Below are 23941 nucleotides of genomic sequence, written 5' to 3' on the forward strand. Positions count from 1 at the left end.
TATTTATTATTTCTTTCATAGGTCTGTGAAGGAAGTGAACCTTCAACTGTGAGAACAAGTGAAAACAAAAATGAAACACACGATGGAACAAAAGGTAATGCCAAATTACTCTCTTCTTTATTTTATTTATTTTTCTTTTTGGTTTGTCAATGTTCAACTACACAAGCTACTACATGGGTCCATATTTTAAGTAACTTCTCAAAAAAATTAAATTATAATGAGAAACCTGTTCTGGACTGCATTGTTGGTGTGTAGAATTTTAAGTGTGCCTGTGGGTAGTGTCCTTTGAGTCACCTGAGAAACCCTGTTTGTTATCAGGGATCATCTTATAATCAAGCTATCTGGGAGAAGTCTCCTCTTGTAGCTTATGCTCAGGCCATTTCTGATCCTTAATTTATCCCTTCTGGTCTATCTCTGCTGTACATTACAGGAAATGAAGGCCTATGCACAATCTCATCAGTGCACACAAAAGAATAAAACCAAATGGACTATAAGAAAAAAAAAGAACTGGCTGGACTGTAAGCATCAAAAAAAAGAGCGAGAACTGGCTATATATCTGTAGCTCAAATTAAAAGAAAAACAGGGATGAAAGAAAAAGGTTGTTTACCTTTTCAAGGAAAATGGAAATGAAATAGCATTATGTGCAAGTAGGTTGTATTCAGTGGTGTGTGATCACACAAGAGAGGTGCAGTACCCATGGAAGACCCTTTCCTCTCACTGCTAGGATAGTACATCACGGAAGTCCTTAGCTGATTCCATAGTTTCTGTTTTGAGCGTATGAATTCCAGTGAAAGACTTTGACAGAGCTTTCTGCTTTTCTTTAGGCCCAATAATAAAATGGTGGCTGTCCTGCATCGTGGTAGATTTCTTCAAAGTAAAGGTTGCGCTCTGTCCGTGATACCACCATATCCTCCCCTGTAGGGATCAGGTTATTTACTGGCAACCATTTAAGCTTTAAGATGCTGCACTGTTATTCTGCTTTGTTTATATATTGGGTTTTTTTCTTCTTCTGGAGGACTGGATAGCACATAGATGTTACATTGAACCCTACACCTGCATTAAGCAGGCAGATCAAGTTACCTATTGTAAGTTAGTTAGCTGTAATTAAGCCACCAAATAAAGTTCTGCTTCAGTTCTAGAGTACTGACCAGTAGCATTTTGGAAAAATCGTTACTTTAGAATTAGACTTGGAAAACAGCAGTGGACGATACGGAGTGTGCATGGCAGTTGAAGTGGGAGACATGAATATAAACCAGCCCTGAATAACACCAAATTTGTGTGTTTCCAGAAGTGTTTCCCTCCTGCCCTCTCAGCAAACCTCGCTCCAGTAAGAACAGTAAAAAAATTGGGAGGACTGCCAGACTGCTGCTTCAGCACAAGGGAAGGAAGAGATGCCTGGTGCTTGTGTCAATAAACTTCACTGTAGGATTCAGAGCTGGAAAATTACCAAGCAATTATTACAGAGTTTTTATCACATCTGGTTCTTTTTTTTCCCCGTGGCCTTGATGAACCCTTCAGAAATGGGAAGTTCTGAAAGGCAAATCCCATATGCTAGCTCTCCTCAGCACAGATTGTGATGTGGATGGCAAATGCAGCCTGCTTACATCCTGATACACTCCTGCTCCAGTCAACATGCTGCAGTGGGCTCTGCTCCCAAGATTGGAGCAGGAAGGAAAAATCAGTTCAATTTGCAGTCAAGCCATGGAAGTTTGGTGGTGTTAAAAGCACCGCACCTGTTTCAGTGCTGTGCTGTGATCTTTCCTCCAGAATGATGAGCTAATTAGTGTCATACAAACAGTGAATGAATTTAAGACAAAAAGTAAACAGTGCATGATATTTCAGAGGTACTAAATATTTATGAAGTCCAAATCCAAGGACACTATTTTAAAATGGAAACACTCTTTGACACAGAAGTTGTCCCAGTTTTACCTGAAAAAATATGAGCATAATCTCGGACATTATTAAAAAAAGCTTAAATTGAGACATCTTAGAATTGTTATGGTAAAAAACTTCTTGGCCATACTCCAAAGGTGATGAGTCTGTTCCTAATGGGCTATTTGAATGCTGCATTCCCAAGTGCTTTTGCCAGGCTGAAGATGTTAGTGGTTGGCCCTTAGAGCACACCTGGGCTGTGTGAACTCCACCTTGTTTCTTGACTAAATGATATATGTGAACTCACAGATAATAAGTCCCTTTGTTTCATGTAGGTACGGAGTGTGTCTACAGGAAACAAAAAGAAAATTCAGAATCATGTATTAAGCTCTCAAAAGGCATTATTGTTTTAACAATCCGTGACACTCACTAAAGGCCTGCAAAGCTGGCAATATGTTCAATAGATACAAAAGAAAAGAAGTAATTTTCTTTGGAATCCTGTGAAAAAGAGTAAATAACTTTATTGGTTGAGACCTCTCAAGAAATAAAATGGAAATAATAAAAGATGAAAGGCTAAATACCTACTAGCTTAAATAGGGGACTAGTAAAATTCAGTTCACTGTGACTGCATTTGTTTCTCTGAACATAGGATTAGCTACAGGGGAAGAATAATAGATAAAACCTCTGTATAAGGACAGCTCCAAAGCATAACTATCTAGAGAGTGGATGAAGGAATTGTGTGTACCATGTGTAATATGAGGCTAAAGAGCAGTAATATTTGCTTATTGATAGGGGAAAAAACTGAAATCTGGTGGTTTTTAATTAAAGAGTTTGGTTTTGCTTATTATTTTACATGATAAATAAGGATCCTATAGCCAAAGTAACAGTGTCAGTGAAATGATTATGAAGCTTTTATTTTCAATTTATAACCACCTATGAATTAGCATTTTTGAGAAGTGCTTTGTCAGTCAAAGAAAAAATCATTCTACCTTTTCAATTGTAAATTAAGATCTGTCAGCTTAGCTTCATTGGTGTATACTCGAGATTCCCTAGCAAGGCTAGGACATAGCACGATTGACACTTGCAATGTTTCCTTGTTTTGTTCCTGAAAAAACCCCATCATTTTAAGTAATCTTTAAATAGCTCTGTGAACTAAGGGAAGGGTACAGAACTCATGTAAAATATGGTTTTCACATCCTCATAGACAATATTTACATTTTTCTGTATCACACTTACATTTCTCTCATTAAATATTGCATGTGGTGGGCAGGTTGGCAGAACACCAAGGCTACTTCCTCTTACAGCTGCTGCCTAGTTCAGGAATGTACAACAATGGGAGCAAGGCTTTACAACCAGGAAGAAACTCCCCACAACGGCAGCATTTCCAGATCTTTAAAATGTGCAGAGCATTACCGAGACATGTGCTTTACATGACACCTTCGTATGACCAGAGGACTGAAATAGGAGCTACTGCTTTTTTGTTTGTTAACATCAGATCCCTCCTAGACTGGTAGGGAGTATGTAGGTCAGGTATAGGCCACATTAGCATGACAAAAGTTTTGGGGGACGGGAAAGTGTTTTCATTCAGTTCGGATGCATTAAACAGTTTACATGATATATAGGGATGTATGCACAGGGAGGCCAAGGATCAGAGTCAGGGATGAATTTGACCTTGGATATGTTTGCTTACTGAGGACTCAGATATCTCTTTACCAAAAGGAGCAGCTCTCCTTTCAAGATCAGCTTAATCTTTAGCATATGCCCTAGGCATTTTGGGATCTGTGGAAAGTAAGCAGAAGCCACTCTGGAAAAAACAAGGGATGAGTAACACACTCAACTGGCAGAATTGGAAAATGTTCTGTTCTACTTCTCACAGCATTGCTTGGTTGTAAGTAGAGTCAAATTATTAACTCAAATCCACCTCCTCTCTCTGAAAGTGTCTCAGCTTAGGTAAGTACTTTGACGTGGGAGTGGCCGTGTAAAGCACTGTGCCTAACCAGAAAGTGGCTGTGGTGGCTTCAGCCATTTGCGTGTCTATCAAGTCCCCTGAGTTTGGCCCTGGCTGACTGAGGTTATTTTCAGGACTCACTCTAAAGAATGTCAGAGAATAGTTTTGTGTCTTTCAATAAGATACAGATATAATTTAGAAAAAATGTTGAGTTGCTGTAATTTTTTTTAAACTTCTTGCTTCATACGTTGTTTGGATTGCACGCTTTCAGCTCAGTTCTTTTACAGACCTGATACTGTTGGTGTAGAGCAGCACTTCCCTGACTCCTCCTCTTAATCAGCCTATCTGCGGGCTTTCCCCTGCTTCAGAATCAGCTTTTGCTGTACCTGTAACTCTTTTCTGGGAACTTTTTTCTGTCTTGTCATAGGGTAGTTATTCCAGGAATACAAAAATTTCCCACAGCACTGTAAAAAAATTAGTTTATTGTATTATACAACATTCTTACACCAAAACATATTCACTTCTCGTGTTTCTCCTTCTCAACTCATGTCCATTTGCATCCACTTTTCCTGCACTTGTGGTATATTAGTTTTGAACAGGCTGCGGTCTCATGTGAGTTGGAGCCAGTGGCAGAATCATGGCTCCAGGACTTAGGGAAGTGATTCTTCTTCTGTACTCAGCACTGGAGAGGCTACATATCGAGTTCTGTGTCCAGTTCTGAGCCCCTCAATTCAGAAAGGACATTGAGGGGCTGGAGCATGTCCAGAGCAGGGTAATAAATCTGGTGAAGGGTCTACAGAGTAAGTCTTATGAGGAGTGGCTGAGGGAGCTGGGGTTGTTTAGCCTGGAGAAAAGGAGGCTCAGGAATCTTATCTGTCTTTACAACTGCCTGAAAGGAGGGTGTAGCCAGGTGGGGGTTAGTCTTTTCTCCCAGGCTACCAGCAACAGGACAAGGGGACACAGCCTCAAGCTGCACCGGGAGAGATTTAGGTTGGACATTAAGGAGAAGTTCTTCACAGAAAGGCTGATTAGATATTGGAGTGGACTGCACAGGGAGGTTGTGAAGTCCCTGGAGGTGTTTAAGGAAAGACTGGACATGGCACTTAGTGCCATGGTATAGTTGACATGGTGGTTTTTGGTCATAGGTTGGACTCAAAGGTCTTTTCTAAACTAATTTGTTCTGTGACTTTACTCTTTTGCAGTACCTGAAAACCTTCTGTGATTCTGTGATGTCTTCTAAAAGGAACCTAGTCCTTGATGTATCCTTTTGGATACACATTATGAGAGGGATGGTGGAGAGACTGAAAACTTTCTTAGACTTCGATGCTTTGTATTAAGTAGTGTTTTTTACAATATAATTTTCCTATAGCTTCTTTCACAATATATTTTAACTTCAGACTAAAAGCAGTGGTTGATCTACTGTGAAACTGGGAAACTTACTAAAGGCAGAACTGCTTCTCCCTTTTTTGCTTCTTTAGTCCTTTAACAAAAAGTGTTCTAAATTTGTCTAGTGTTTGATTTCTTTAAGGAACAAAGAAAGAGAAGTTAGGCCATTGTTGTGTACTTAGTCCTTCCCTGTATCATGGAAACATGCCCAAACAGTTTTGAGGAATCTAGACTTCTCAGACTGAGGTGAGAACAGGAATGATGGAACAAAGATATGATATGTGTACTCCCTGTTATTCCCAGATGTTAGTTCTTTCATAGAGGACACATTCTCTATTGCTTTTGAAATCTTAACAGCAGAAAAGTTTGCTGATTTGTTTGCAGAATGTTACTTTGTCTTCAAATGTCTTTGAAGCTGGAAAGTGTTTGATGGCAAGAAACTTCTGATGCCAAAGCTCTTTGGCTCTGCAGGATTCTGGGAGTCTGCTGTTTGTTTGAGGTGGATTGCTCTATCTTTTCATAATAGATAAATAGGAGAGAAAACCCCATGTCTTGACAAAATTATTGAAGAAGACCTACAAAAGCTGAACTGTTGCCAATAGCTGAATTTTCAACTGACATAAAAAACACAGGAACAATGACTTTGAAACCAGAAAGTCCATTGCTTGCACGGAATCAACTTCTACTTGGTTTAAAACTTACTCTCATGCACTGAGTGGTGCTTGATTGTGCTGCTGTTGATTTTTAGCTTTTTTTTATGGTGTTTTCAGGTCCGAAGTTCAGTCTTGGAACAGATGAGCAGAAGAACCTGCTTGAAGACATGCCACCTTCAGACACTGACATCAATTTGGAGATATCATTTGCAGAACAGGCAGCTAATCTTAAAGACAGCTCAGTAGGCAAAATGTACAGAGGTGGAGGGGGTGACACTCTTCTCCCGGTAGGTGTTTCTTATTTATTTATCTTTTTTTTTTATCTAGAGGTACTGTTTGGGTGACATTTATCAGATACTGAGTGAATTAGAGTTAGAAGAACATTGCCAAATTCAGCTTTGTAGAGATAGAGCTTCTTAAGGTAACTATTTTTGGAAATAGTATGCTCAATAACATGAAAATAGCTACTTTTATGCCTATTTATGTACTTGTCTGTCTGGCAAAATGCACTCTATATGTAAGCAATGATGAACTGCCAATATTAAGCTGGAATAGTGGCTTAGTGGTAGTTGTACATAAGCTGTGTCCTTGCTTCATTTGTTTACAGCCCCTTTTTGTTATCTGAGGTGAGATGCTTTACCTCTAATAAAAAGCTCTATTGTAATACGAAAAAGGTTGGTGGATGCCTGTAGAAACCTTTTGCAGCTGTCCAGTGCAGGTAGGTGAAGGATGAGAATGAAGAAAGAATTGTCTGTAGAAGTTAGAGGTCTGGAGTCAAATGGCAGGAAATTAAGGACTAATTTGACCTCAGTTTTTCTTTCCAGCACTTAATAAAAAAGGCTCTTTCTGAATGAATCCATGTAAATACAAAAGAAAATAGTCCAAGGGATTTTGATGTCAATCCTCAGAAATCTCTTTGAGGATCTCTCTCTGCCTAACAGTTCATGAACATGCAGCTACGTATAAATACTACTACGTGTAAACTAATGACTGGTGTGAAAATTGTCTTTTTTTTTTTCCTAACACTGTATGCAAACATGTCTGAGTAAACACAGTTTCTGAAGTAATGTTTCCCAGTTCTTCAAACACTTAATTTAGATAAGGACATGTGCAGTTCTTCAAGCAGTAATTACCCCATGTATCCTAGTTTAAACATTATAAACCAGACACTAATGGATATTTAGAGATGGATTCTGAAGTGTTTGAGTCATGTTTCTCTAATGCAGCGTATAACAAGGAGATAAAAGCTATGCTCTAACTTCTGTATATATGCATATATATATATGCATAATACATACATTAGCTCTACTTCTGGCTAGTCTTGTGAAGGATTGCTCAAAGACATGGCTATGAGTTTCTTATTCAGTTACAAAAGGAGCTGCAAAATGATAGGAAAAGGAAGGGAGTTACCTATTTAAATCTACAATTTATTGGTTGCACCTTCATCATCAGCAGCTATTTTTAAACAGACATGTTTGTGCAAGTCAATGAAAGCTCAAGGTGGGGAACTGGCTACGTATCTACCATTTGTAAATTATGTTTATGTTTTGGTATGTGCCCTTGTAGTCATGTACCATAACCAGCAATTCATCTCTGCTATTGCTGGGTTTGTACAGGGTAAGAAAATAATTCATGAGTATAATATGTCTTTCCAAGTGGAAGAAAGTCTTGTCAACCTTCCTGCTTTGAGTCATGCATGCTTAAAAGCCTGCTGGTGAGAGATGGAGTTAGAAAGCTCAATGAGTTGGGAAGTCCCTCTCCCTCACCCTTTCAACTAAATTCCTTATATTGATCTCTGCAGCCTCTGAGTATCTAGTGCAGTAGAAAGGAGCCATGATTAAGTATCCCCCTTCCCTAAGAAGAGAACCCCTTTATTATTATTTATATGGCAGCCAAATATTTTATTTTGTGTGCACAAGTACAAAGGGATTTCTGTCCCAATTGTACATGCTTAGGATTGTTCTTGGATAGCCATTTCCACCACTGTAAACTGGAAAAGGATGCAGAAGGTGGAAGGACGAGTAGATGATTGCAAGCAGGACAAATCCAGACTCTTCTTGGAGATGCCAAGTAAAAGGACAAGAGTTAATGGACACAAGTGACTAATGGGGAAATTTTGTTCTGCAAAGTAAAGAAAGTCTCCATGAGAACATTCCACACTGAAGCAGGTTCCCACAGGGGTTATTGGGAATTTTCAAAATTCATTTGAACAGCAACAACAAACAACCCAATCAAACTTTGAATTTAGCCTTGCTTTGAGCAGCAATTGAATTAGATGACCTCCAGAAGTCACTGAGAACCTAAATCTTGCTGTCATTTTAAGATCATCTGCTTTTTAACCTGTTTGGGGGATTCTCCCATGATTTAGTCAGTAACAGCAGGCTTCATGTTGAAAGGTTGTACCCTGAAGGAAGCCTAGCCTTTGAGATAAGTAATTTGTCATGACTTGGATTATTCACCCTGCTGCAAATCTCTGCTTTTAGAATTTCAGACTGCCGAAGGACAAAACAGGTACCACAAAGATTGGTGACCTAGCCCCTCAGGACATGAAGAAAGTCTATTCTTTAGCACTGATTGAATTAACTGCTCTCTATGACATACTCGGGACAGAATTCAAGCAGCAGAAAGCTGTAAAAATCAAAACCAAAGGTAAGTTGGTGTTTTGTATTCTGAACCAATTGCATCTGTTTAATCCAACAAAACAAATGTAGCCGGTTCTTTATGATTTTTCAGCAGAAAATTTATATTTAATATATAAACAGTAACATAGGCCCTGAGCAACATTTAATTTTTACATCTTACTCAAGGCATGCTTTAAACAAGTTCAGTGACGTTATGTCTCCAGCTCTTTTTCTGTAGTTAAAACTCAAGACAGTCACTGAGCAGATAAACTAAAGAGTGGAGGGTAACTATCTTAGTAGCATGCTGTGCAGCAAGAATTGCTCCACAGAAGTTTGTCTGTGCTGATTTATTCCCAAAGAGCATGTGCATGTGCTCTTTGTGGGTATTCCTGAAGGTAGGTGTGGTCTACTTTCACAATTGGACTTGATGATCTCAAAGGTCTCTTTCAGCCGAAATAATTATGTCATTCAGGTGAGTCTACCTGACTTTTGTGCTTTTGTTGCTGTAGGTGGGAGATGCTGGGAGCCTTTGTCACCTGTTTTCTATTCTGTCTGGCACAAACTTTCCTGTGTCATATAGGCCTTGCCCATCCAGTATTTACTTAGGCTATAATGCAGTTGTTATGCTGAATGGCATCATATAAAGTAGAAGATGTAAGCTGTTGCAGAGGAGGCAGAGGCAGCTGCAACACGTCACTTTCCTCTGCAAGCCATTGGTGCATATGTGTAATCACAGTGCTTTTCTTGGGAGCATAGAAAACATGGAAACCAATTTCATGATGCTGGAGGTTTTCAGTGCTTTGTTTGGTTTTTGTATTTTTGGCTTCTGCTAAATGCTTTACAAGAGCTTGAAATGTGTTACCAGTTAATCACAAGCCCGCTTTGGCCAAACTCTGTTGTCAAGGTTCAGTGAATGTGACAGTGCAGTAGCTCACTTTAAATAATTGAAAGCAACAGAGGGCATAGAGAGATACACAGCAAGGTACATTAGATTCTTCAAAATATGCTCTTCACTTTACAGTAAGAGTGAACAGTTTTTTTAATGCAAAAGGCATACACAAAAACATCAACAAGACCTTGATTGCTTGAATGCATTTTCTTCTTGCAGAAGTATTTGTGCTGTCACTAATAAACAGAGACAAAGCATTTTCTTCTCTTGTATTTTGGGTCTTAGTTTTAACTGCTTCTTCTTACAAAATTAATTGTTAATTGACTTGCACTCTCAGCATTATTATCTGAATAGCAGTCATTCATAAAACGTGAATTGATTAAAAACTTTTTTAAAAGGTAAAAAAGATAGTCTAGACTCATGGCAATGTGTAGGAAATGGACAATGACATCACCTTTTCTGCCAAGCTAATCTGCTTTCGCAATGTACTGCCTTCGGTGCCTTGTTGCTCTGTCTGACCTTTACCTCTTCACCTCTGAAGTGTTGTTTGGCCAATTGATTCATACAGTGGTGGGTCTATTCACTTTGCCCTTTGTGCTTGAGTATGTGAAGATGATGAAAACATCATTCTTCTGGAGAATGCTGTGCTGTGCCCAGCCCTGCCTTTTTATTGACCTCCTGGAGTTTGTTTTTTTCCAACTACATTTCGATGGAAACTTTTATTATTGACAAGAACTTCAAGGTAATAAAGCTATGGGGTATGGATATTGCCTGTATGTATGAGTCCCTTGTATTTTATAGGTAGACTTTTTATGCTGACAGAGATACAAGAGCTTCTGGTTTGGTACTGAAATTGATCTTTCTTTGATGTATATAATATTTCCTCAAGGGCTGACAGTTGTTTTTTTAGTAATTTCATCTGTTCTGTGTTCAGTATTGGCATGGCATCATACCAAGCAGCAGTTTTTAACTACATGTATTGTTATATGCTGTTCCAGAAAAATTGCACATACAGCAATTATCAGTACTCCTGACAGAGAAGTTCTGTGTCAGCAAACTTTGGGTTAGTCATCACTAGCATAGCTTTCTTTAAATGGCCATTCACTTCTATTCAGCTGGGCCATAACACATGAAAGTCCCATTTACAAGAAGACTAAGGTTGGTTTTTCATTAGGGCTAAATTAACTGCAACAGAATTCCTTTAAAAAAAAATTAATTGCCTTAGCCCTATTGTAAAAGTTATTTTCTAACCAAGAATTAACTGTACTTTTGCTTTTTTTAAAAATGAACCTTTTGGTTTGAGTTGGTTATCTTGTATTCTGCCATTGTTACATAATTCAACAGCACAGGCATTTAAAAGCTGTTTTTCCAAACCTTCAAAGAGAGCACTGTTCAGAGTAACTCTGGGTGATAATTGTATTTGTCTCATTTTAGTGACCAAATTCTGCATATTTTACCCATACCATTTCCATCTTCACTATAATAACTTGCATTGAGTGATGAAGATCTGCATAGCAGGGTCATCATTACACCCATTCTGCAAACCAGAACTACACAGATGGTACATTTATGCAGTTTGTTTTACTGTGCTGCAGAATATGTGGATGGCAATTTGAAGTCAAAACAGAAGACTCCTGAGAAAGAGATGATAAATCCTTTTAGCCAGAGTGTTTTGTGTAACAGCTTGATTGACAAAGACATTAAAACACTTTAAACAAAAGGTCAATAGCTCTGAACGCATCAAATAGACTTACTGCTTTAGAAATGTGGGTTTATTCCAGTATCACATGTACTGGAAAAGATGTGGATCTCAGTTTCTTTTGCTTTATTCTTCAGACTCTGGCTTGTTTGGTGTCCCATTGTCACTTCTACTGGAACAGGATCAGAAGAAGGTCCCAGGAACCAAGATCCCACTGATTTTTCAAAAGGTACATAGGCATGAAGAAGTCAAGTTTTTACATATGTGCAAATGACAAGTACATAACATTTTGTCCTGGATTTATTTGCTTCCTGTTGCAGTTTTCAGTATAGTACACTAATCCACCCAAGTTATTGTAACTTTTACTTGCAACTTTACTTGCTAATTCAGTAAATGTGATACTTTGCATCCTATCAGACATATTTTGAATTAAAGAAATAAACTCACTAGTCAGGTGGTTTTCCAGAAGACTTGTTGCTTTAGCACACAGGGGTATGCTTTGGCCCATATCATGTCATGGTAATGGGGGAGATAATTGGAAAGATGATGGAGACCCTGGATTTACTGCCAACGCATAGTATGTCTCATTTCTTGAGAAGAAAATAAACTACTGTATATGGACCTGTCCTAAAACTGACAGAAACTCAGTGCTCTGTCATCATCATTTCAGTCTATTTGTGAATGTGCTTGTTATTTTTTGAGAAACAGAAATCTCAAAGTAGTTTTGCATCATGGTCTGAAAACTACTTCTGTGTCATTCATGCCAGAAATTACTTCCTCAGAATCATAAAAACACATTCCTGGAAAAGATGCTATCTATAAACTGAGAAATCAAATTGCAAACAGTGATTGATCACTCTGCTATCCTAGCAACATCGAAAGTTCTACATAAACATTAATAGCTTATAGATGTGATTTGTTTTGCAAGGTGCAGGCATCATTTGGAATACAGTTTTACTTCAAATGAGAATATGAAAATAAAAAGTTTCCCATTTCTTCTGCCTGTTCTCTGCAGTGTGTGCTTCACAGGAATAGGGGATTTATATAAAGTGCAAGAGAGCAATTTTGTTCATTCTGCTTTTTTAAATGTACCTTTTTTATCACTGAAACGAAACAAAAGCAAGTTAACAGGAAGGCTGCTTAATTAAATAAAAATACACCTAGTTTTTATTCCATTACGGAATTTAAATTAAAAATAGTGGCATAATTTAGTCAGGGCTTTTCCAACTAGAAAATCTGATGGTAATACCAATTCATGTATCTTCATCAGAAGTTTCTGCTGGCAGTAATTCCGGTCTCTGGCCTGCAAAGAAGGCCATGCAGAGCAGCCCTGATAGAGATGAAGAGGGGATTTCCCACAGCAGAAGGTTGGTGGTGGCTGGTGGCCACCTCTTGCTGTGTGCCAAGCGGTCACTTGTGAGTGAGCGTTTGTGAAGGAGTTGTGGCTGCCAGTCATGCCACCGGACCTTGCCTTCCCCAGAAGTGGTGCTGATGGCAGGTCACACACTGCCCACAGCATCTTTGTGCCCAGCAGATGTGAGTGGCAGCCACTGATCTGGTGTAAGCCAGGTACAGGGTGACTGGATGGAGCCAGTTAACACTTTTTTTTTTCTTTTTTAACCATGGAAAATGCACTACGGTGACACTTCAGGTGCTGTTTTCTGACTTTGTGGGGTTTTCTGTCCAATCTTTTTTATGGCATTTATCTGTTACATAAATACAGTGGTAGGTAAACTCCCATTAATTTCTGTAACTGGAAAAAACACAACTGTGTTGCATAATTTTTCTTAATCAAGAGCTGGTGCAGGAAGGCATGTAACAAAGGCACTGCCCTAGTTAAACATTGTGGGAACCATTTGTGCTAAAATTATGTCATCAGCTTTTGACGTTTACAGATCTCTTTTGAATACTCTTAAATCCATCCTTCAGTGAATACTTCTAGGCATATTGTTTAGAGAAAAAAAATTATTATATGGGTTTTAAGTATTTTTATGGAATTTCTGCAAATTTATCCATGTGAAGGGTTGCAAACTTTTGAGTTTGTTAGGAGAATGTGAGAATTTGCAAATCAGGAACTTCTTTAAAGCCTGGAAGTTCTTAGTTCTCCTCTAGTAAAGTCCTAGATATTTATGAGAATGTTACCTTAATTATTTTGATTTGGAAATTTTAACAAGGGTAGTAATTGGGATATAATTTTGAAGCCACAGTAATTTTTGAAAAGAATTCTTCGGTCTTCAGAAGAGGCTCGAAGGAGGTAAAAAGCATACAGTTTTCTTTTTTAATAAACTAGACAAACTCTCCTTTAATAGTATTCATAAAAAAGGGTAAGAACCACATTAAAGCTTTCTTCTACAACAACTGTAATCCATTTGCAAACTGTGTTTGAGCCTCTGCTTGTTAAATATCTGTGTGCACAGATGCATATGCACAGAGAGAGATACAAGCATAAAGGCTCCAATATATCAGAACTGTCTGCCAGTAATTTTTAATTGGAATCTTTGTTCGTGCCAATTTTGTTTGTGTTTGACAGCTGATTGCCCAGATAGAAGAGACAACTCTGGAAACAGAAGGACTTCTTAGAATACCAGGAGTTGCGACAAGAGTAAAGGTAAAACATTGCACAGGTTATTAACATGCCCAAAATATCTGTGGTTGCTGATTTTATTTTGTCATACAAATATATTTTAGCATCCTGTTATTATGCAAATCTTCAAAAACAGAAAGCAAAATCTCTTTACAAAGAAAACTGAATTGTATTAGCCAGAGAAATGATGGTTTCACCCAGTGTAGTTTTGGGGGGAAGACTGGAGTTCAAGTTTGAAGGAGAGTCAAATCTACATTTCAAATTCAGTTGTGCCAAAATCTCATTAATTCTTGGCATGAGCTTTCCAGCCTTTTGCTTTTTCCCTGAACCAGCTTAATCATCTGAACAGTTCATACACAGTCTTTCCACCCCAGGAGGAAGCATTTCTCTTGGCGTTGTGAGCCTTTTTTAATAGCTAGACTTAACCTGTGTTACAGGGCAAGGCAGGCAGCATGCTCTGAAGAACCTCTCACATTTATTTTTATGAACAGCAATATAACTGCTCGGCTCACTGAGCTCAATCTTGTTAGGCACGTCTGTGCACACCAACACTTCGCAGGGTGAGTGCCAATTACATGCAGACTCTTCCCCAGTATTTGCCTTAATGCAGGGAGCTAAATGCACAGTATGATTCATGCCAAGACTCAATGTGTTAAAAAGACGGTCTGAACTGGCTTTAAATTCTAAACAGAAAGGACCATTTAAGTGGATTCAGCTGTCCAAAGACGTCTGCCAGCCTCTGTTGTGTAGAACTTGGTCCAGCTGCTGGTTCATTAGAAACAACTAAAGAAGGGAGTATTATGGAAATTGGGTTTGTTTATTTACCAGTAACTAAGATACTAATTTTTTTTTCAGTTTTCCTCCGTTCTTTAATTTCCACTTCGCACTTTGCAAACTGGAGTGATTTCTTAGTGATTTTGTTTATTTGTTTGTTCTTTGATTTTATTAGCTTAATAAGATTTCCCAGGCAGTGGATCATTCACTATTCGGCTTTCATTTATTTTTAACCTGTCTATTTGCAGGAACTACTTCTTTAAATTAAGCAACAGTTTTGTTTGCAAATATGTCCTTTTACTTATTTAAATAGAAAAAATTTTAAGAAGCAAGAAATTTATCATACTAAATGACTGGAGTTTTTGCTTAATTTTCTTAAACAGGGAAAAACCAGTATTTTCCTCATTATACAGTTTTATAGAAAGACACAGAAAAATACTTTGCTATCATATTCTATTGATTTTAGAGTTATTATTAAAAGTGCATTGGATATACCCCGTAGTCACATACATTTACTTTAAAATGTAAGCATTGGAGCAGTAGGACACATAGTTGAAATTTCTGCCTTTGCCTCTCATATAAAAAAATTGTATCTATATGTTTAATACTGCATTTGCTGCAGTGATTTGGTCTGAATGTGGATGGAGAAGCTGATGAGCCTCAGAGGGAGAATTTTCATCTTTGTTTCTAAAGCTTGCTATTTTTGATGATCAGGAAATCATACCCACTTGACTTTAGACATCTGAGTTATGACCATTGCACCTTTGAACCTCCAGTACAGTCAGTGGAGACAGAATATCTCTCTGGAGCACAGTTGTGAACACCCAACTTTTATATCAAACTAAGTGTCTGCATTTTCTTTGGAAATAGATCCATTTTCCATTTAGACAAAGTTAAATTTAATGAGAAGGGTAACTTACAAATGTATCTAATATCCTCTCTTTAATGTGCCCTTCTTGTCCAGATAAATAATTACAGCCATGTTTTTCCACAGCACATACTTTACAAAACAAGCCAGTGTCTCTGTCCTCCTTTTCTGTCCAGAATAACTGAGCTAGAAGAAGGGAGGGACCTGTGAGAGGTGCCTCAGGGCCCCTGGCCCTATACTGAGGTTTCTTCTCACTCTGCCAGACTAGGAAATAAATGAAGTGGGTGTGAGATCAGGACTGATGCTTAGCAGTAGACTAAGAAGGATTTGGTCTTTGCAGTGCATTCTCATTTGTGCATCTGTGAAAGCTCAGTAGTAGCACTGCCATGGGAGCAGGGCAGGGATATGGTAATGTCTGCTGCCAACAGCATCCTGCCCTTTCCCAACCCCAGAGTTATGACCTTCCACTGAGACTTTCAGAGCTCTTTACTCTGCTGCATAACCTCATGATTTGCTGGACAGTCCACTTCCACACAGGGCATGTTTGACACCCAATGCTAGGCAAAGCTGCATGTGCCCAGCAACATGGAATTCCCTGTAGATGGCAAGACATTCAGCTATTCAGTTACACAAATCATTCCCTGTGTTTTAAAAAGAGAACCAGCCTCACCTTAGTGTATATTTTGATAAGAAGCTGTGTGTCAACACACATAATTGCCTTATTTGTTTATGAAAATGGCCATGTATGCATTACAGCAACACCCTTGGGTGACAGTTTCAGAATTGCTCTGTATATCAGGCAAGTCTTAATATTTGAGCAAAGGGAAAGTCGTGACCCTTATGTGCTTGAGTATGATATCTGTTTCTTATTGTATATTCCATATGGCCCTGACTCAGGCCTATGGGATTTCTTCCCATATGGTTTGACTGCTGCCTATTATTGTATGCTTGCTTGAAGTACTTGTGATCCTAAATTTATCTTTTTTGTAGCAAAAGATGAGCAGCAGCTGGAGTTAAGTGATATTTCAGATATCCTTCCCCCCCTTTCAAAGTGTGGAAAGTATTGCTGTGTGTATAATGTGTGACTTCCAGCAGCCAAGTATTACCGGTGCTCTCTGTATCCATTGCCTTTCAGGGCCTTTGCCAAGAACTGGAAGCAAAATTTTATGAAGGGACTTTCAACTGGGAAAATGTAAAGCAACATGATGCAGCAAGTCTTTTAAAACTCTTCATCCGCGAACTGCCTCAGCCACTCCTCACTGTAGAATATCTCAAAGCTTTCCAAGATGTGCAGAGTGAGTAGTGTCCTTTCTGTCTCTGCTGAAAGAATTGATACCTGTGCAGAGAAGTGCCTCTTAGCTGAGAAACAAATTGAGTAACAACAGTATGAGTTCTTCTGAGAAGAGATGGGCGTAATTTTGCTAATGTACAAATAGCATCTTTCATGTAACAACTATTTTAATAGCTTACACATACTATTCACTATACATTTTCACTTCCTAATGTTTCTGATAGTAGTTAGGAGGTATACAAGGGTTATATGGAAAATATATATGACAGTATTCAGTTTATAAATAGTGTTTGCTTCAAAAGAAAACCACAACAAAGATAAGCAGTTCTTCAGGAAATACAACAAATGACAATTTATACTGTTTAGGGTCTTCTATGTGTTTATAAGAGAAGTTAGAGCAGAATAGTCAGAACTGCTGATCATCCGTGGTCCCTTGAGATCAGCAAGTTCTTGTGAAAATGTCCTCCTTGCCAACTGGTCACCAAGACAGCAAACTTACCAGCTGTAATTGGAAGAGCTTCGTGGTAATTAATCTGGAGTGAGATCCCACATACCTTAACTCCCCAGTCAACACAGGACTGCAAGTTCTATTCCCCTTGTCTGCAGGCAGAGCAATGGCTCCTTTCTAAGAGGGGCTTTCTCAGAATCTCAGAATATTCTGGTTTGGAAGGAACCCGCAAGGATCATCAAGTCAACTTTTTGAATGGTCCATATGGGGATCAAACCACCAACCTTGGCGTTGTTAGCACCATGCTCCAACCAACGGAGCTAAACTCGGGATCAGAGAGTTCCCATGGACAGGCAGACTGACAAATATTCTTTAAAAGGGCAGGCTATGTCAAGTCTCCCAGCTGTGAGCTGCCTTTCAATGCCATTAGGTTGGCTGGTTGGCTGGAGTAGGGGGCTGGTGCTTTGGCCTGCTGCACAGTGTTGTTGATTTTGCAATACTGAGTGTCAAGTTAAAACTGGCCAGAACACTTTCAGATGGTGCTGGCAGCAAACAGCTCCACAGGGTTGTTCCATTTACTGGATAGTGATCGGAGCCAGGAGGGTTTCTGCTTGTGCTCCTGAGCTGTCTGAAGGCTTACGTGGTTTTACTGACCCAGGAATACTCAGGTGGCAGGATCAAAACCACTTTCTATATTGAACCAATGGATTTGCTTCCAAACAGACATAGCACTTCATAGCCTCCCATTGTTTAATTATCTGTTTTGTTGGTTGCGTGTAGTAAGATTAGGTGGTAGAGAAAAAGGACCATCTCTGTGACAGTAATCAATGTTTTTTATTATACTGTGACTAAGTAGTGGGGTTAGAATTAAATATTTAAACAACATAATTTGAACAATTTAATTTGTTAATTTAAGTAATGTAAGCAACTAAAATTCAGTTGTTACTTAGGTGAACAGACAGAAACTCCTGATTTAAGTAATGATTTTAATTGTTTTGAAATTGTAGTTTTGCTTACTTTCCTAGGAAAAGATTGATTCTCATAGCTTTTTGAACGTTGTGACATACGGTGTTTTGAATTTAAGGCTTACTTTTAATGTCTGTCTTTCTAAAGCAGGTAGATACACTGCTCTCACTACTTGATGTTTTAAATGGCTATGCAATTTGCCACACATTTGTTCACATCTTTTAATTTTTAGTATGGTAGAAAGTAGTCATCAAGGTGGTTTTTTTTTTATTTCATCAGTTAAGTTTTATTTTTATTTGGTGATGTCTCCTGAGTTGATTTGGATGAAATGTATTTGAAATAGCAATTCAGTTGGAATCTCAGCAGGATTCCCAGCATGAGAACAGCCCTATTGAATTCTGAAATAGTGTGATAAAACTATGTTGTGCAGGTACCTCCTTCCTTGCTTGTTTTATGTATGGCCTGTTTCATTAGGAACCTTCTGAGAAGACTTGCCAGAGCATGTCCTCTAAAGCATGCCAGGAGGAAGTTTATCAGAAGTGACAAATGTGAGAGAGTTGGGGCTTTCTGCACTCCCAGAATGTAGGAGCTCTTCTAGGACGTGAAGGAGTGTAGGGATGCGCTCATGGTGCGGCTTGGATGAATGATGCACCTCTGAGCAATTGGTAAAAGGCAGAACCAACGTTACTTTAATTATAGCTTGCCTCGTTTGGTACAGCACTCTCTGCTGTAGATGCCTGTTAAGCTTCTCTGCTCCTGGTTTTATCCCTGTTGGCTTGCCGTTGCAGCTGCTGTTGGTTATGTCGCTGGAGACCTGCCTTACTCAGTGACATGTGGTATTCATTCTGTGTGGGTGACTTGGGAGATCGTGCAACTGTGAAGGCAACCAGAGAAACTGTGAAAGTAGTGTTGAATATACCCTTTCTTATGTTGGGGCACAGGCTCAGGAAGGGAACCGTTAGCTATTCCTTCTTGTAGCATTGCAAAATAAAGAAGAAATCACAAGGCATCTAGCAGACATTGCCAGGAGACTGCTGAGTCACACACCAACTGAATCCTAAAAGAACATTTGGAAATGAGTATCAGAAAACCAGGATCTGCCAGTCCTTTGTCATACTATGATAATTAGCCATGTGTATGCATTCAGTGTTTTGCAAGAGGTTTCAACTTAGAAATCATGCTTTTTGAAGAGTACAAATAACAATTTCAAAATACTGAGGTCCCTGTGCTTTACTGGCAGATCTCCCAACAAGGAAACAGCAACTGCAAGCTTTGAATCTTTTGGTTATCCTTCTACCTGAAGCAAACAGAGACACCCTGAAGGTTAGAATTGTTAATACTATTTTCCTGAATAAGGATTTTCTGTGATTTTCTGTTTCTGTGAATCCACTGTAATGAATGCTGTTGTTTTCTTAACTTTCTTTTTTTTTTCAGTTCAAAGTTAATGCTGAAACTAGTGATTCTTTTTTTTCCCCCCATATTTCACATAACTTTGGAAGAGAAAAAAAAGAAACTTAGGGCTCTAATTCCTCCCAAATTACTTTTAAGAATGTGACTTGAAATTTTTCCAGGAGATTGCAATAGTAATCTCCCAGTGAGAAACCTTTTATCTTAGAAGTTTTGCTCCCTTTTTTTGCAGCAGCAGCCATTATTTCCAGTGCAAAAAGTAAATAGTGTTAGAATACAATGGATATGAGTTTCCTTTTATGAAGTGGGTTTAGCTCTTCATTTTTATTCCTCACTTTTCTCTGTGCTGTTTGTTTCTACTCCCAATAAACTAGAAATTTATACTTCCTGTTGCTATTTGTAACGTGTTACATGGATCCTTCCAATTTGTGCTTGTCCTCTTGTAGCAAAGCTATTAATGTTTTTTTCAGAATATGCTTACTGTTAAAACTGTTACAATCAAGAATGAATGCAGGATTTGTGTAGGATGCAGAACATCATCTATTACAGGCCAAAAATCCTACTAGGTCTTATTGTTCAAACAAGACTTTGTTTTTGAGTTCGTTTATTGTGTGGAGGCAGTCAAGAAGGCTCCTTAGTTGAGCTGCAAATACCTGGAACTGAATTAATTGAAAATTGCCGGTTTCTAACTGGCTACCTGTCATTCGCAATGCAGTGTTTTACTTGTGAAGTGCTTACCTTACAGAATTAGCCACTCCATGTTCCCATAACCATGACAGCTGGCACTATTGTGTTCTCTTTCAATTTAACAAATGCCAACAGTAATGTCCTCACAAGCATCTGTGGGATGCTACTTATACACCTGCATAACAAAGGTTTTGAAAAAAATCTTTCTGTGCAGGGCCTCAAAGTCACGTGAATGCTTTTGAAAATATAACCAAAAACCCAACAAGATTGTTTTACTTCATTACTTGAAGGAAAAAAAACTTGCATTACTATTCTGTGAATAGATGTATTCACACTTCTATTATTGATTGCTTTTTATGTGGTTTTATTAGGAATTAAGAGCGTTTTCCAAAAAATATACAACATCATGTTTCACTCATATGATCATTTTCAACTCTGCACATGCTTCACTTTTCACATGCAGAGTTGAGCTGTACGTTCTGCTCTTATTTCAGGTACTGCTTGAATTCCTCCAAAGGGTAATTGATCACCGAGACAAAAATAAGATGACGTTAAAGAATGTTGCGATGGTGATGGCCCCAAACCTTTTCACGTTTCATGGGTTTGGCTCAAAGACTATTGAACAAAGCGAGTTTGTTATGGCAGCTGGGACAGCAAATGTCATGCGCTTTATGATTCAGTACCAAAAACTTCTCTGGACAGTAAGTGTGTTTTTAAAGGGGGGGAGAGGATGAAAAATTTCACAACAAGGTGTCGGAATAGAGAAGTCATGTGAAGCCACATTCATGATTTAGAGAAGGATCAGACCAATCCAGCTGGGTTCTTGCTCATAGGTAACTCTTACGGGAGAAAAACAAAAATATTGCGTCTGATGTTAAGCTGTGGTGGTCAGAGTTTTAATATTGTATGTACTACACGTGAACTCAAAAATAAGTCCTTGGGGTTATTTGTGTTTGGTCTATCAGTATACATTGCTATGGGCAATTCTTTTTGGCTTAGAGATATTAGGAGGAAACACAGTGTTTGAACTCACTGCGCTTTTGGGCCAAACTTAGTAGTATATTAAACATGTTTTGATAAAACATGAAATTGTGTCATGGTCTTAAGCAAAGCTCTAGCTTAGACAAACTGGACAAGTTGGAGGTTTGTTGTCCATCAGCAGCTTGAAACAATTTTGACCTTTGCTGCATGGGAGGAGAAGTAATTATCACCATTTTACACACTCAGTGTCAAGTGAATTTTTTTGGCTGAGAAGAGTAAAAACGCTGAATGATTCCACTTCTCTTCCCCTGAGAGCTTACTGAATGGAATATTGTATTACAAATGGAGTGGTTTTAAAATTGTTTCACAGTTTTATATTATTTGAATCTTTAGTTATTACTGGGAAGAAATACTATTTTTGAGTTCTACCTGGTAACCTGGCCATTTACAAAGTTTTGGTAAGAAAATTATGTAGTTATTCATGCTTACTCTATATTTATCTAGATTCCGAAGTTTATTGTTAACCAAGTGAGAAAACAAAACACTGAAAACCAGAGGAAGGAGAAAAAGGACAAAGCTATGAAGAAACTTCTGAAAAAGATGGCATATGACCGAGAAAAGCATGAGAAACAGGAGAAGACTCCTAATGATGTAAGGAAACATACATCTGAAATGCTTTATTAATAGGAGCATAATTTTTAGTGAAAAAGTGGATATAGCGGGGGGATATTTATTTATTTACTTACTTACTTACTTAACTGAGGATTTCAATAGATAGCAATTTAATGTGGATTTCACAGTTTATGGGTTACCGGCATGACGCATTTAGAGGATTGTACTGGTTCTTTGTTTGTTTTCACAGATTTTTCGGAATATTTCTATTCTGAAAAATGACAGCCCACAGGTTGTTTCAACCTGGGCATTTGAAATAAATATACATTAGGTCAGTATCTGTGGAGAGAGCAAATGTTGTGACAAGACTCAGTATTACTGAACCCACGTTTGGATGTGTTGTTGCCCAGTGGAAGTCACGGCAGACCTTGTGTTTACTTAAAAACTAAATATCTAGATTTCACTACTTCATATTTAAAAGTGTTTAGAAACAAATCTAGCATTTCATTCTTCTTCCATCTACAGGAGTTCCAAAACCACTGAACTCCTTATCCCATTCTTTAACTAGAACATGCACAACCTGCCCAACCCGAGAAACCCCAAAGGATGAAACAAACGTGAAAAACTGATAAACTGCTTCTTATGTAGCTGTTGTCCAAGTGGCTACTGCCAGCTTACCCCAGTGTATATAATCCACAGTTCAGTATCTCTCCTTTAGGTAATTGACTTCTGCCAGACCCATCAGTGATGTCAAGGCATGTTTCAGCGTAACACTCTTCACACATTCTTTGAAGTACAAAAATCCTGTGGCAATTATAGTGTTAATTTTTCCTGTAGTTCAGAAAGATTTTAGTTGAGCTGTTCCCACTGACATCAAAACTTTAAAAATGCATTTTGTGAATGTTGAAATTGTTTATAATTTTTATAATTACAATTTTTTGAGACTTTTTAGCCTATACAATATAGTACTTTAAAGCACTTTCAGTGCATTATTCCAAAGCTAGTTTAAACACACGAACAGGTAATACCAAATAAGTGTATTCTGATACCATAATGAAAACGTATCAGATTTGGGTGGTATGAGAATCTCGGGTTTGGGTGGTATGAAAATACCCCTTTGTGGGTTGGAGTCAGTGAAGATTCTGGTGAGGTAGAGTCATCTTGTGGTCGCTGGTAGAAATGCAGTGTTTTGAGCAGTCTGTTTTTCTTATCAAGTGTGTGTATGCCAGACTGTTACCAAAAAAAGGGTTGTCATATTTTTAGAAAGGCATTTTTAAAGCTTTTAAGCCAAAACAAATAGAATGTGCCAAATGAATATGCTCTATATCCAGAATCTGCTGGAGACTTGTATTTCAGTGTTCCTACCTCATTTTCTATGCAGTATTTGACACATATCTTAGTGTCCAAAATTAATTAATTCCCCAGGCCTTACATTCGTATCTATGTATATGAAGGAATCTTGACACAGAATGACTTACATATGATTTTAAAATAAAGCTAATTAAACACTGTAATTTGTTTTTCTTGGTCTAATAAAAAAAGAATTCTTTGAATTCAATTGAGTTATGATGAGATGACACTTAATGCTGCCATCCTGTGTTCAACACAGAAATAACAGCAAATACACTGAAAGAAGTAAATGCTGTTTCAAGTTCAGATATTGGATTTTTTTTATAACTCAGTGCAAAGATATGTCTTTTTAATCCACTGGGGAATTAGGGCTGAGGTCTTTTAGAGTAAATTATGCCTTTCTAATCCACCAGGGAGCTAGAAGTGAAGCCTCATGTAATATTCTTACTAGAATGTAAATGTAAAGTTACTATTCAATAATTTTCTTTAAGCCCTAGAATTTTGTGCAGATTTTCGTCAAAATTAAATGGTACCATTTTTTATAAATCCTTTATGCTTATTTCAAACATTCAGTAATTTTGGGTGATTGAGAACATATTACTCTTAAACTCATATTCACAAATTGATAAGGCTTCATTGTGAATGACAATTTTATACATTTTTCAAGTAAAAAAAGTCTCATTCTTTCAGGAAAATTTATTGTTTTGGGTTTTTTTTCTCTCCAATTTTCAATTTATACTGCTTTAATTTAAAAATGAGGTGACTTTTCCTGTGCAGTTGCTGAACTGCATTTCACTATTAGATGGCAGGTGAGGCACCCAGACTTGTGGTGAATTCCCACTCTCATGAAACCTGTTTGAAACTTTGGATACCTAATTATCTTGTGGGATGCTGAATTAAAAGCT

General features: G+C 38.0%; 1 protein-coding gene across 3 annotated transcripts in view; it reads left to right on the forward strand.

Moving 5' to 3' along the window:
- The window catches only part of ARHGAP18 (Rho GTPase activating protein 18), a 95257-nt gene that overhangs the window by 61642 nt on the left and 9674 nt on the right, over window positions 1–23941 (forward strand). For all 3 annotated transcript variants that reach the window (XM_039569526.1, XM_039569525.1, XM_010401874.4), the window contains exons 4-12: window positions 22–94; window positions 5977–6146; window positions 8343–8508; window positions 11206–11297; window positions 13599–13676; window positions 16430–16589; window positions 19240–19322; window positions 20588–20794; window positions 21579–21725. In XM_039569526.1, the coding sequence (XP_039425460.1) occupies window positions 22–94; window positions 5977–6146; window positions 8343–8508; window positions 11206–11297; window positions 13599–13676; window positions 16430–16589; window positions 19240–19322; window positions 20588–20794; window positions 21579–21725 (1176 nt within the window). The remainder of the gene's footprint in view (window positions 1–21; window positions 95–5976; window positions 6147–8342; window positions 8509–11205; window positions 11298–13598; window positions 13677–16429; window positions 16590–19239; window positions 19323–20587; window positions 20795–21578; window positions 21726–23941) is intronic.

The sequence above is a fragment of the Corvus cornix genome, chromosome 3 (genome assembly GCF_000738735.6).
Source record: "Corvus cornix cornix isolate S_Up_H32 chromosome 3, ASM73873v5, whole genome shotgun sequence".
Classification (NCBI taxonomy): domain Eukaryota; kingdom Metazoa; phylum Chordata; class Aves; order Passeriformes; family Corvidae; genus Corvus; species Corvus cornix.